The sequence below is a fragment of the Ranitomeya imitator genome, chromosome 5, assembly GCF_032444005.1.
Source record: "Ranitomeya imitator isolate aRanImi1 chromosome 5, aRanImi1.pri, whole genome shotgun sequence".
NCBI lineage: Eukaryota > Metazoa > Chordata > Amphibia > Anura > Dendrobatidae > Ranitomeya > Ranitomeya imitator.
In genome coordinates, this window is record NC_091286.1 from 567,272,090 (window position 1) to 567,286,535 (window position 14,446).

Genomic DNA, 14,446 nt, shown 5'->3' on the forward strand with positions numbered 1-14,446 from the left:
TTGGTAAATGTACTTATACTTCTGACCATAGACTTGCTATGAATTTTGCTGCATGCATGTCCATATTCCACTGGGGAAAAAATCTGCATGCCTGTCCATTCTTGCACCTAAATTCATACAAAAAGTCCACAGTCTTGCCGAATGGAGTAGTGTGGCGTATGGTACGTTCAGTGTCATGGTGCAAAAATTGCCCTTCCAAAAATTCCCTCTTGGCTCCGTCCAGCACTACATGATCTTCTTTTGAATGCCTATTGATCAAGTGAGATTGGCGTAAAAGATCCTAACAGATCACTGTCTAAAAAGCCAGCTTGTTTTATTCTGTGTAGAAGGAGTAACAGCATTTTTCCGTCTGTGCCTTCTTTACCTTCTTTTTTTTGTGTGATATTACTCTGTGCTCAGCTGCCTGTGCTTCAGCTGTGATGCCCATTGATGGCATAAGATTGGCACTCGAATGTGCGTCCGTTGGCCATCACAGTGGGTAGAGTTTTCTGCAAAGTGTTGTATCACTCTTATTATATGGATGGACATCTTTTAGTTCTCACTCACAGGTACCATAGGATAGATGATGAGATAGAGAGTAACTAAACATTCGTATGTATTTATTTTTTATAATCACCTGCATGGAATCTTAATTTCCGTATAAAAAATAGCTTCTAGGAGGCTTTTAAATTCCTGCTTTTCCTGTGTAGTTCTGGCCGTGATGATGGCAGTTATGGGTCAGCACCTACCTCCTCCTCTGAGTGCAGGGCTTATCCCCAGAGTTAGTGGGACACAGGTGCTGAGCGGACACTCACTGCCAGCATCTGTACTCCAAACGAAAGTGTTCTGATATTAATGTAGTGGAAGGCTGGGAAATAGACCTGTGGGACCCCCATCATTCTCAGAACGAAGGGGCTGCAGTGCTGGTTTACCTAGAACTTAAATTATCCCATCCAAATTATGGAAATGAAAAATCCGAACACCACAATCCTTCTGGAGCTGATATATTGGTGAGTGTTGTGTGACAAGAAGTCATTTCAAATCGTGAGTGGGAAACAAAGCCGGGCACTACAAGTGTCAGGAGTTGGTCTGAGTTCATTCCTATGAATGTGCAAGGCTTACACAGCCACAATGGCTGGTCATGTTGTCTGGTGTGCTCATGTGGCCAGACGCACAGGCTTGCTCTTGGCTTTTGGAGTGTTACGATTTTTCTCATGCATGTGTCCGAGTCATTTGAGTCTAGTGGAAGATAAGGTCCTGACTGGTCTCGGGCCACTGGTCTTCTGATGGTGAACCAGGAATGATGCATCTTGGCGGGTCTGCTGGCAATCTGAAGTCCATGGGAGGCTTTAACTTTTGTGTTTGATGTCGATGAGATGTTGCTCAGAAATACGAGTGCTGCTTAGCTGCGGCTTCCTGATCTTAGGAGACGAGCGAGCACATCTGCAGGTGATAGTGTGAGACTAATTCTCTTATAATCACCTCCAGTTCGGCCTGCATTTGAAGAGGGCGGCACAGTACCTGCTGGGAGAAAGTATGAGTTTATCCGCGCGGAGAGTGGGAACTGGCGGAGCCTGAAAGAGGAGGTTAATGGTGAGGAAGAGGAAGGTGGAGGTGTTTGGAGAACTGCAGCACCCAGAAGAGATGGGGAAAGATGGCGGTCTCATAGTCCAGGTGAGCACTGTATACAAATATATAAGCAAAAAGTGACTGATCTGTCGGCGGTGGGTGTTCTGTAATAATGTGCCGATCAGTTTTTAATGTTAGGGCTGTGTTACATAAGGACACAGTTGAGCAACAGCAAACTGCTGTCAGTGCTAACCATGAGATCTCGGCTTCATGAGACCATATGCATGCTGCTGTGGTGCGGTTTTATGTGTATTTGTATTACAAGAGCTTCCTAAAGGGCAGCTGGATATCTTTCTTTGTGGCTGATTGTTCAGGTCAATTGTTTTTACTGTTGTGCTGCCAGTTATAATGCAGACTATTCTGACATGCTGTAAAATATTCCTAATACCTTGATTCATGCATTCGTAATTCCCATTAGAGGGGTTGTTTTATCTTATTAAATGTATAAAGTCCTGGTAAAAACAAGCAGCTCTTGTTAGAAATCCTCTGTTTCTCCAAAACAGAGATTTTTTATTCTATAGTTTACTTTGTGTTGCCTAGGTTACCTACCGGCCACAAATAAATTATCTGTGCTTCCCTTTATGGGAGGTGAGAACACTTGAACGTTGCTAACAAAAACATATTCACATTATGCATATTATAAAAGAGAACAGTTACTAACTTACTATGAAATACAATTACCCATACAAGTATTCTATCTTACTAAGTGCAAGTACCCTCTAAGGGTATACTATCATTAACCCTTAATGTGCAATTTTAACCTTTTCTTTATTCTTCTTCCTAAAATGCAGGACTATCTGTCTACCCCTACGGGCCTACTGCATTTTTCTTCTTCCTAAAACCTTACTTTTATCTAAAGTACGTCATTAACATTCTATCACTTACTAACTTTCTAGCTACATACTATCTACTATGTAAACATTATCAAAGTGCAACAAGTAAACATTCCCTTTAAAGGTACCGTCACACTTAGCGACGCTGCAGCGATACCGACAACGATCCAGATCGCTGCAGCGTCGCTGGAGAGCTGTCACACAGACCGCTCTCCAGCGACCAACGATGCCGGTTACCAGTGAAGACATCGCTGAATCGGTGTCACACACGCCGATTCAGCGATGTCTGCGGGGAGTCCAGCGACCAAATAAAGTTCTGGACTTTCTTCCCCGACCAGCGACAGCACAGCAGGGGCCTGATCGCTGCTGCCTGTCACACTGGACGATATCGCTAGCGAGGACGCTGCAACGTCACGGATCGCTAGCGATATCGTCTAGTGTGACGGTACCTTAAGAGGAAAAATCTGTCTTTTCTGAGGTAGTGCAAACAATCAACAAGTCACTAATAAACTTTAAGACAAGAGAAACTTTCACGTCGTCATCATTAATAGTTTCTTCGCAAAGTCTTCTTTCTTTGTAAAACCAGTAGAGAGCACCTTTAAGAAGGTGCAAACTATATACAGAGGACCGGTCAGGAACCATTCACCGTCCATGATTCCAATGTTCCTTTAAAACCATGATGAACTGGAACAAGATAGGGATCCCGGGTAAACTAAGGGATCCCTTTAATAATTAACCCTGAACGGGTTTAAAGCGGCAAAAAGCAGGAAAACAAACAGTTAACTATGTACATATTCGGTTTTCCAAGGTTTACTCAGATGACGGTAGCGGTTTTACCTTACACACTACCCCTCTCGGCCGAGAAAGGGTAGAACCGAGGATCCTCACCGCGTGATCGTGAGCAGCGGAAGTCACAGTCGTGGTTTCCGCAATGGGTTCGGTTTGCTGATCCGTAGGTGCCGCTAGGAGAGCTGCACACCACTGAACGTCTTGAGCCCACCAGGCATTTCCTTGTTGCCACCGGGTATAGGTCACAGCATCCCCGGGCCGCAGATCCCGCTCTGCTTCATCCTCTCCCCAGCAGGGCTCCACATCGCCCCGAGCGACATGCACCCGGAGTGGTAATCCAATTTCCTGGATGGACCCCCTCCCCTCCTGGGGACTAAAGGTCACGACAACACCCCATTTCGATAGGGGTTCATCTGACAGGGTGATCTGGATTTCACCCTCATCGTCCTTCCTCCATTCCGCCGTCCGATGCCACCGGTATTCCATCCATGGATGGACCCGAAGGTCCGGCCCCCGCACCCCCAGACCAGGTAGCAGGGCGGTCGGGTGTCCCGCAGCCACAGCAGGAGACTGGGCAGATGCCAGATGCAGGTGAATCCGCGCAGTACGGCCAGGACTGGTATCCGCATGAGGTTAAGCTCCCCCATAGTCGGTCTCATCTGCACAGGGGAAGACCGTAGCAGACAGTGACGTGGGTCGCGCCCCTCTCTGAGCGCTTCTTCAGCAGGAGACCAGCCGTCGGACCTCGGCCATGTCCAACCCGCTGCCCAGGGGTTGAACATCGGGCCCCTCTTGCGACAGTGGGCCTGGATCTTCTCCCTCCACTGAGGACTCGCGCTGGGCCGGAGGGTTCCCACGTGGACGCCTGGGGGCCGCCATGTCAGTGACTTCCTCCTCTTCATCTTTTTCTCGCGTCCTCTTCCTGGGGCGGCCCCATCTCCCTGACCCCCGCCCTCCGTAAAGGATCATGAGGCGGACCTCGGCTGCTGACGGGCACGTCCTCAGGACACAGAAACATATAGACTGGGCGGCCATTACTTTTCGCGTTTCTCAATCCGTTCACGCCCACAACTCCACGCCCTTCTTCTCCAGCGCTCCTCGTGGCGCGGCGGTTTTGGCGGGAACTTTTGGCGGTAAATAGCAATACACAATTCTTTCAGCAGAAACAGTTCAAGCACAATTCTGGCACATTTCTAAGGCACATATGACCCGAATTCTCAGGCTTAAGTAGATCCCTTTCGTGACGCCAAGATTTTTATGCTGCGCCCCCCAGGGAAGAGCAGTGGGGTACCCGGTACCGGGTCCTTCAGTTCCCTCTGCTGGGATGTCACGGTGGCCCGACCCGGACCGTGGCCCTTTGAGTGGCGCCCAATAAAAGGGGTTAGAGTTTGCAGATAATGGTAGTGTTCGTGACGCCACCTGTGGTATTCGGTCAGGGTGACCGACGCTGCTTAGGGGTCCGCTGGGGTGATGGAATGGCAGCTAGATGGTATACCTTCCCACAGGTGAAGTATATCCCCAGGGCTTCCCAGAAGTGTAGGTTATGATGGTGGATGGTGCAAGGCGCGGTAACGAGGACACAATGGGTGCAGTCTCTTTACCTTTACCTTTACTGAAGGCTTCAACATCCACAGTCCAGGGTGCCGGATCACAGGGTAGGCAGAGTCCGGCCGGTCTGATGGCAATTCCAGAGTCCCCTTATCCAGGTGGAAATCAGTAGCCTTCCCCTTATGCACAGTAACGTAGTAGGTCCCTACGTGCATTAGCTCCCATAGGGTCCTCACTCTTGTTACTCTTCTCTCTGTCCCCCAGATGGATAGGACAAACCCGTATGACGGTGGTAGCCTGAGGTTATTTTATAGGGACTCTAGTGTCGCCCCTCCTCCGCGTTGCCACCTTGTCTGCTTAGGTTCTTAGGTCGGGCAGCCAACTTGGAGATGACTGTCCTGCCGATCTCTGAAGTAAAGCGTAGAGTCTATTACTCCCTTGGTGTTCCGGCTACCGGATCTGCGCTCAGTGAGAGGCAGCCTGCTTCTAGCTGGTCTCCCACTGGCGTTTTACTCCTGTTGCTACGACTTCGGTGCTCACTCACTACGGCACACTTCCTTTCTTGTCCTTTCCTTGGAAGCTGCCGCATGGGTTGCAGGCGCAGGTCCGTGTCCTTCTTTCCTTCCTGGGCCGAGCCCAGTCTGCTCCTCTCCTCTCCTGCTGACTATCTCCTTCTCCCCCCAGTCAGCTTCTCCTCCAACTCCAACTGACCTCACTTCCTAACCAAACCCCCAGTTTTACCCAAGTGTGAGGAGTGGCCTAATAGATAGAACTTTTTGCTCCCCCTGGTGGCCGGCGTGTGAAGTGTGTGTGTGGCTGTGATACCTGGCAGGGTGAACTCCTTTGGTGCCATCAGACGTAACATCGCTCCCCCAGGTGGAAGAACGACATTACTGCAACGACCAGGACTCTGGGGCGCTGCAAGTACATTATACAAGCACACTACACACCGTACACTTACACGCGCATTTTAATCTAGAAATATTCATCGGAGTGCTTCTTTAAGCTTGAAATGCTTCTCATTGCATCTTATTACGACGGCCCCTGTCCTGCCTCCTCCTGTTGGCTGAAGTAGATTTGCATCAAATTCTGGCTTTTATTCTGGCAGACTCTGCCCATCCATGTATTACATTTATTTAGATGGATGGTATCTAATAAAACATTCTAGTGGGTGCCGTAGGGGAGATGGTAGGAGATTCATTTCCTGAATTGCAGCTGATTCCTTGGCCCTGAGTACAAGGCTTCTCGTGTGACCTCCGCCTCAGTCTGGGAAACTACATTTCCTACAGACACCCTGCGTCTTCTCCTCTTGTGTGCTGCCGGCAATGTTCTTCACCTTCTCTGCATAGAAGCAGTGGCATACATTTAACCAAAAACATTGAAAAAAAATCTTAAAAATCTGCCCTAATATTTATTTACTTAAAAGTCATTGAAACATGCCTGACTCCATTTTCATACTACTCCCAGAAAGTAGGTGGAGATGTAGCAGGAAAAAGTGTGGTAACCACCGCTAGTCAAATTTGTGACGAGTGACGGCGTTCCTTACACTACAAATGTCACTCCAGCCCTGACTGGAGTAATTTTAGGGGCGAGGTGCACACCACTTCTCAGACATGCTGGATTCATTAATAGGGGTGCTCCTCTTATTGAATCAAGGAGCACCTGACTCCATCGTTCCCCCTCATCAGGATCGGCATGGAAAAAACGACAGTCTTTACAAATTTGGGCCAATGATTTTGCTCTTGAGTTGCTTAAATAGTAATTTTATATCGGCCCACGGGTGACCCTGTGAAATGTTGGAGCCCCTGTCCTAAACTTAATCTGACCATTCCACTGAGGCTTGGTAGTTGCACGTACACAATTCTGTATTTTAATAGACTTACAATGAGGTGATTTTTCAAGTTATGTAAGTGGGTTATATGGCAGTCACATTGGGTCTTCATCATCACTTGTTTGAGAATGTAAAGGTTGTTGGTGGGTGACTTCTTATGTTTGGGCTGCTCTCCTTCATTTGTATATCCCTTGGGCCTCTGAAGAAAGATTCATTGTTGTAGAGGGGATGATGGTCAGTTGGTCATGCCTGATGCGTGTGGTGGGGGGGAGGTAGGAGAAGGCATTGCAGGGAAAGGACAATGACTTGTTTGTATAGGAAAAGGTACAAGAGTGTGCATGTGGCTTCTGCCTGGACGTGAGGGTTTTTTGTGATGCAGTCCGATTTTTAGGAATGTGCATTTAGCCAGAGGTCACCCACATGGCGATCATCAGGGAACCACACTTGACCTTTCATGAAGGCAGCCATTTATCTTGCGTCTGTTCCCTCCCTAACTTAATAAATTAGTTTTATGTAAAGCTTTCTTAGAAGTGTCATGTCTGTTTTTTTCCCTTGATTTTAAGTGGTTCTTTCCATTTTTGATAAATTATAGATATTTTTCTCTATTGATGGTAGGCAATTAGTTTTTATAGTAACTTGAATACCTTGCTGTCCTGATACTCAGAAGGAAATTCTTGAACATACCTCTGCAACTTTTCTCATTTTTAAAGGAAATGTGTAAGAGCAGAGTGTGTATGATCTGAAGATCTCCGCCATGGGTGTGCTTTGATGTAATTGAAGTTGGGGCTATTCTCCTCTACAGCATTGCTTCTCCTTAGCAGAAGTACGGTACCTGTCCTTTCAGCAGTAAGGGCGTGAACTTCACGTGCCCCTACTTGTCTTTTTGCAACTTAGCACCGTTATGTTTTCTCTGTGAAGATTAGTAGCCGTAGTGCTACTCTACAGGATACCATTGTACACATATGCAGGTTTGGCCACAGGGAGAAAGTAGCGTTATATTCTCCCTGCAGCCGCTGGCTTCTAGCGAGCTTGCTCCTGCAAACAGTCTGCGATCAGTACATTCTAATCCCATCTGCTGATCTGTGCAGATCCAGCTCTGCAGTGTCAGTGTGCTGAACATGTCGCTCCAGGATCAAAGGGAGTGATTACAGTGCGCTCACTGTGTAGGCGCCGATAGCTCACAGCTCTCTTAATGTGCCTCAAAATTAGCACAAAATAAATAAAATGAACATGGTATACAGTCCAAGTAAGTGGGGCCTATAGGTTTTGATTTCTTCCAAATGGAGATGAAGCATTAGCATGTAATCCCCATCAGTCTGCGTCAACCCCCGGATAATCGATGGTCTTTTGCTTCTTGACAAATTTGTCTTTATTTGCCAGCAGAGACTAAAGTCCTCTGTGACCCGGCTCTAATAGATTTGCTGTTTTCAGCAGCATGTAACTATGTAAATATTTGTAACGATTGCAGGTTTTATTACTGTGGGATTATATCTCTGCCATACACACTACTGGAATTTCAGTTATGTATAAGCACCTTGACAGCCAGGGATTTGGATTATTTGGCATGGTGTGAACGGATGATTAACTCCAGCCTTACTTTGTCCCTTATATAATACAAGGGTTCTGCTCTCCATTATTTGGGGAATTAGCATATTGTTTGTACTCCTTTTACATCATTGCGCCACCATAGTACGTTGCCAACCCGAGCTGACATCTATGCACTATTATAGACATGTGTTTGCTGAAACATGGATGTGATTCGTCTTAGGCCTTAGTCATGAGACAGTGTTTAAGATATTACATCCCCCACAAAAAATGAAGTCATAATGGAAAATACAGAAATGTAAGAAATGGACCAGAGCAAAACGGATCAGGCATATAGATCCAATGGGACTCCATTGCCATGTCAATCCATCTGCTGTCAGCTTGTAACACATACGCCGTATAAATGAGGATGCGGCCAATTAAGGCTAAGGAAGCAATCAGTCAATGTGCGTTGTTATTCACAGGCACAATTTCACAAGGTCTTGTGAATAAAGTCTTAGGCTGAATTTAGAGGAACGTTTAATACTTACCTGTGTTTGACCAGTGGAAACTGGATTAATGTCAACCCCCCCACACTCCTGAGTTAAATCACTTTTGTATCTGAGTGCTTTTCATTTTTCTCTCACTCATTGCCAGTATTGTATGGAAACATCTGAGAAGGAAGGGACACTTAAAGTGCAAGTTGCCCTACAAAGAAAAAAAAAGAAATCACAGAGTATTGTGACAAGAAAAGCAGTGCCCACCAAGGGATGTCTGTATCACAGAATATGTATTTGTATATTAGAAGTAATTTTATTTATCATAAACAAATAAATACAGAATATATATAGAATATATAGAATACAGACATGAAAACACTATGAAAGATATCCTACCAACTGGAAGCATAACCAATGTGGTAAGGGTCATAATAATCTCTCTACCCCCACACCACCTTACAAATGGATAACAAGACCCACTGATAATGCCCCCTAAATAAGAGTGAAAAAAAGCTGTAAAGAATGTTCAAATATGTAGATCAATGTACATAAAATGGACTTGGCAGTGGCCCATGAGAGCAGCGGGGAGGTCCCCCAAGTATATTTTCTGTACCATTGATCTACCTTTTTGAACATATTCTATACATCTGTTTTAATCCACTCTTGTTTAACGGGAACCTGTCAACCCCAAAATGGAAGGTGAGCTAAGCCCACCGGCATCAGGGGCTTATCTACAGCATTCTGTAATGCTGTAGATAAGCCCCCGATGTATCCTAAAAGATGAGAAAAAGAGGTTAGATTATACTCACCCAGGGGAGCTCCCGCTGCGGTCCGGGGACTCCCATCTTCATAGGATGACGTCCTCTTCTTGTCTTCACGCTGCGGCTCCGGCGCAGGCGTAGTTTGTCTGCCCTGTTGAGGGCAGAGCAAAGTACTGCTGTACGCAGGTGCTGGGCCTCTCTGACCTTTCCTAGTTCCTGCGCACTGCAGTACTTTGCTCTGCCCTCAACAGGGCAGATAAAGTACGCCTGCGCCGCAGCGTGAAGACAAGAAAAGGATGTCTTTGCTAGAAGATGAAAGGCCCCGGACCGCGACGCCCATCGGACCGGATCGGACCGCCCGCCCAGGTGAGTATAATCTAACCTTTATTTCTCATCTTTCAGGTTACATCGGGACTTATCTACAGCACTCCAGAATGCTGTAGATAAGCCCCTGATGTCGGTGGGCTTAGCTCACCTTCCATTTTGGAGGTGACAGGTTCCCTTTAAGGGGAATTATACTTACCATTAGTAGTTGTCTCAGGGGGTCTTCTTCAATGTATCTGCTGTGTTAGGGTGTGTGTGGAGGCTTTATGGCCCGTACTGCAGTTTTTGTCTCATGTTAGAATTTCTTTTTGAATGTATTTTTAGGTCCGCATTCCATACATAATTTTATTTATCCAAAACAAATTATATTTCTATTTTATATTATTATATTTTTTATTCGGAGATGTGGACATCCCTTGGTGTTTGCTACTTTTCTCCCACACACTGCTGTTCTAGTTTGTCACATGCTTCTTGGAGTCTTAGCTGCACCCTCACCTGCGTTTGTTGGTTGTGCCAGTCGTCTTTATTTTTTACACTTTTGTCCAAGTTTTGAGAATAAAAAGTTTTTACTGTTTAAAAAAAAATGTAAACAAAAATGATGAAAAGTAAAATTTAGTTTTGTCATCATACTGTGACAGCCATAACATTTTATTTTCCTGCGAAGTGGTTTGAGGACTTGTTTTTTAAGGAACAAGCTGTAATTTTTATTACTACTATTTTGCAGTTCCTTAAAAACAACCCAAACAAACCAGAGACCCCATTATTTTCACCTCCCATACTGGCACATTTCCCGCATTGATGCCTGGTCTCCTGGAGCTTACACAATATTGGTATGCCACGCGAGCGCTGCAGTCAATCAATGGCTGCTTCGCTGAGCTTTCCTTGGATGAAACTCAAACTGGCTGTTGATTTGGCTGCAACACTCTTGTGGCAGAACCATGTTTCGATACCGCCGGGCGACACATCCCAGACATTGCTGGAACGGTACTGGTGTGGAAAGAAAAGATTAGGTTTTTCTTTTTTGACATTTTACATGAGGGGTTGGGGGGGCTACTCATTTAAGAAGGGGACGTCCAAGTAACAGAAAACCTGTTTAATAGGTTGGACTTTTACAAAGACAGCAGTACAAATTACAGTGCCGGCAAAAAAAATCTTTACAAGTTCAATGAAACCACAAAATCTTAATATTCAAGTGGATTCAAGTGTTTTATTGTGGATATTTTATTACAATTAGTATTTTGACATGTCACCCTTACATTTTATCACCATCTGCAGTCGTTTAGGCATGGATTTAGCACCCTACACCATCACAGTGTCAGGGTGTTTAACAGTCTTAACCGTATATTTTGGGTCATACCCAGGGCCGTATTTGCCACTAGGCACTTGAGGGCACGTGCCTAGGGCGGGGACAGGCGAGGGGGCGGCACCTCAGCAAGGTTTTTTTTATTTTTTATATATATACTAGTCCTGTGCGTCCCTTCCTGAAGACAGGGGCGGCAGAGCGGCAGCCAGAACACGTGGTGCTGGTGCCGACTCTCCCTACTTCCCCTGCTGAGAGACAGTGACCCCCTGCTCACAGACTCACTGGTGCCTGGTGGAATGTGACTGCTGAGGTGGAGCAGCGGCGCCCTGTGTCCCGACCCTGGGTCCTGTCCTGGGCTCACATTGCCTGCCTGGAGGACTCGCGGTAGAGCAGTACATACATAGTAAGTAGTGTACTACTGTCTCTAATGATCTCCCTCCTGGCTCCTGCCCGCGCGCTGCCTGCTGCAATGCTCGGCTCTGTCTGTGACTCACCTCACGGTCCTCACTCCTTTCCTCACATTCCTCAGCCTCGTCTCTGACAGTAGTGCCTGAGGCTGGAGGAGCCGTGCAAACACACAGCAGCCCTTGAATGTTCGATCTTTGCTCCCGGCAGACGGAGCCAGAGAGTGAGTGGTGGGGGTGGGGTGTAATACACCCCCACTCACTCTATCTGGGTCCTAGGAGCAAACATTGCCAGTGCTGGTGTGTGTGTGTGTGTGTGTGTGTGTGTGTGTGCGCCTGTGTGTGTGTGTGTGCGGGCAGCAGAGCTGTATGTGTGTGCGTGCACGGGCAGCGGAGCCGTATGTGTGTGTGTGTGCGCGGAGCTGTATGTATGTGTGTATCTGTGCTGTATGTGTGTGTGTGTGTGGGCAGCAGAGCTGTATGTGTGTGCGGGCAGCAGAGCTGTATGTGTGTGCGGGCAGCAGAGCTGTATGTGTGTGCGGGCAGCAGAGCTGTATGTGTGTGCGGGCAGCAGAGCTGTATGTGTGTGCGGGCAGCAGAGCTGTATGTGTGTGCGGGCAGCAGAGCTGTATGTGTGTGCGGGCAGCAGAGCTGTATGTGTGTGCGGGCAGCAGAGCTGTATGTGTGTGCGGGCAGCAGAGCTGTATGTGTGTGCGGGCAGCAGAGCTGTATGTGTGTGCGGGCAGCAGAGCTGTATGTGTGTGCGGGCAGCAGAGCTGTATGTGTGAGTGTGCGCGCGGAGCTGTATGAATGTGTTTCTGTGTGGGGTGCTGTATGTGTGTGCGTGTGCGGGCAGCAGAGCTGTATGTGTGTGCGTGCACGGGCAGCGGAGCCGTATGTGTGTGTGCGCGTGGAGCTATATGTATGTGTGTATCTGTGCGGTGCTGTATGTGTGTGTGTGTGGGCAGCAGAGCTGTATGTGTGTGCGGGCAGCAGAGCTGTATGTGTGTGCGGGCAGCAGAGCTGTATGTGTGTGTGTGCGGGCAGCAGAGCTGTATGTGTCTGCGTGCACGGACAGCAGAGCTGTATGTGTGTGTGCGCGCGCGGAGCTGTATGTATGCGTGTGTCTGTGTGGTGCTGTATGTGTGTGTGTGTGCGGGCAGCATAGCTGTATGTGTGTGCGTGCACGGGCAGCGGAGCTGTGTGTGTGTGCGCGCGCGGAGCTGTATGTATGTGTGTGTCTGTGCGGTGCTGTGTGTGTGTGTGTGCGGGCAGCAGAGCTGTATGTGTGTGCGTGCACGGGCAGCAAAGCTGTATGTGTGTGTGCGCGCGCGGAGCTGTATGACTGTGTGTCTGTGCGGTGCTGTATGTGTGTGTGTGCGGGCAGCAGAGCTGTATGTGTCTGCGTGCACGGGCAGCGAAGCTGTAAGTGTGTGTGCGTGGGCAGCGGAATTGTATGTATGCTTGTGGAGCTGTGTGTGTATGCGGAGCTGTATGTATGTGTGTGTGTGTGTGTGTGGAGCTCTATGTGTGTGCAGAGCTATCAGTGCCAGTGTGTCGCCCCATCCCGGACCAACTTTTTACTATTGATGCTGCCCATGCAGCATCAATAGTAAAAACATAAAATGTTAAAAATAATTACAAAAAATAGTGCTATTCTCACCTTCCTCCGTCCACCGATGCGCGATGCTGCCACCAGCTCCCGTTCCCAGTGATGCATTGCGAAAGTACCCAGATGACTTAGCGGTCTAGACCGCTAAGTCATATGGGTAATTTCGCAATACATCACTGGGAACGGAAGCTGGCGGCAGACCGCTAAGTCATCTGGTTAATTTCGCAATGCATCACTGGGAACGGAATCTGGCGGCAGCATCGCGCGCATCGGTACAGCTTCGGTGGACGCCGGGGGGTGAGTATATAACTATTTTTTATTTTAATTCTTTTTTAACAGGGATATGGTGCCCACACTGCTATATACTACGTGGGCTGTGTTGTATTCAACGTGGGCTGTGTTATATACTGCCTGGCTGCTATATACTACGTGGGCAGTGCTATCTACTGCGTGGGCTGTGTTATATACTGCGTGGGCTGTGTTATATACTGCGTGGGCTGTGTTATATACTGCGTGGGCTGTGTTATATACTGCGTGGGCTGTGTTATATACTGCGTGGGCTGTGTTATATACTGCGTGGGCTGTGTTATATACTGCGTGGGCTGTGTTATATACTGCGTGGGCTGTGTTATATACTGCGTGGGCTGTGTTATATACTGCGTGGGCTGTGTTATATACTGCGTGGGCTGTGTTATATACTGCGTGGGCTGTGTTATATACTGCGTGGGCTGTGTTATATACTGCGTGGGCTGTGTTATATACTGCGTGGGCTGTGTTATATACTGCGTGGGCTGTGTTATATACTGCGTGGGCTGTGTTATATACTGCGTGGGCTGTGTTATATACTGCGTGGGCTGTGTTATATACTGCGTGGGCTGTGTTATATACTGCGTGGGCTGTGTTATATACTGCGTGGGCTGTGTTATATACTGCGTGGGCTGTGTTATATACTGCGTGGGCTGTGTTATATACTGCGTGGGCTGTGTTATATACTGCGTGGGCTGTGTTATATACTGCGTGGGCTGTGCTATATATTACGTGGGCTGAGTTATATACTGCGTGGGCTGTGCTATATACTACGTGGCTGCTGTATACTACGTGGCTGTGCTATGTACTATGTGGCTGTGTTATATACTATATAATATGGTACTGAGGGGGTATAGAGCTGGAGTAACAGATCTACTCCCTCATTTGTATGCAAACCGATTTCAGGTGAATTGACTGAACATGTAAAAATATTGCTGGAATTGTCTTTGAAAGAGCTACATGGGCATATACATAGATTTGGACCCCTTACTGATTCCCTATGTGACTTGCCAACATGTGCAGCACTTGCGGTTTTACTGCTAGCAGCGTTTTTTTTCCCGTTGCTGCAAGTACCGCATTTACCGGATTGCGGCAAAACCGCA

General features: G+C 47.4%; 1 protein-coding gene across 5 annotated transcripts in view; it reads left to right on the forward strand.

The window, feature by feature from the left end:
- The window catches only part of GIGYF2 (GRB10 interacting GYF protein 2), a 257,367-nt gene that overhangs the window by 134,042 nt on the left and 108,879 nt on the right, over positions 1–14,446 (forward strand). For 3 of the 5 annotated variants that reach the window (XM_069727756.1, XM_069727758.1, XM_069727757.1), the window contains exon 8: positions 1,468–1,653. The exons of the other annotated variants lie outside the window; for them this stretch is intronic. In XM_069727756.1, coding sequence (XP_069583857.1) covers positions 1,468–1,653 — 186 coding nt within the window. The remainder of the gene's footprint in view (positions 1–1,467; positions 1,654–14,446) is intronic. 5 annotated transcript variants of the gene reach the window in all.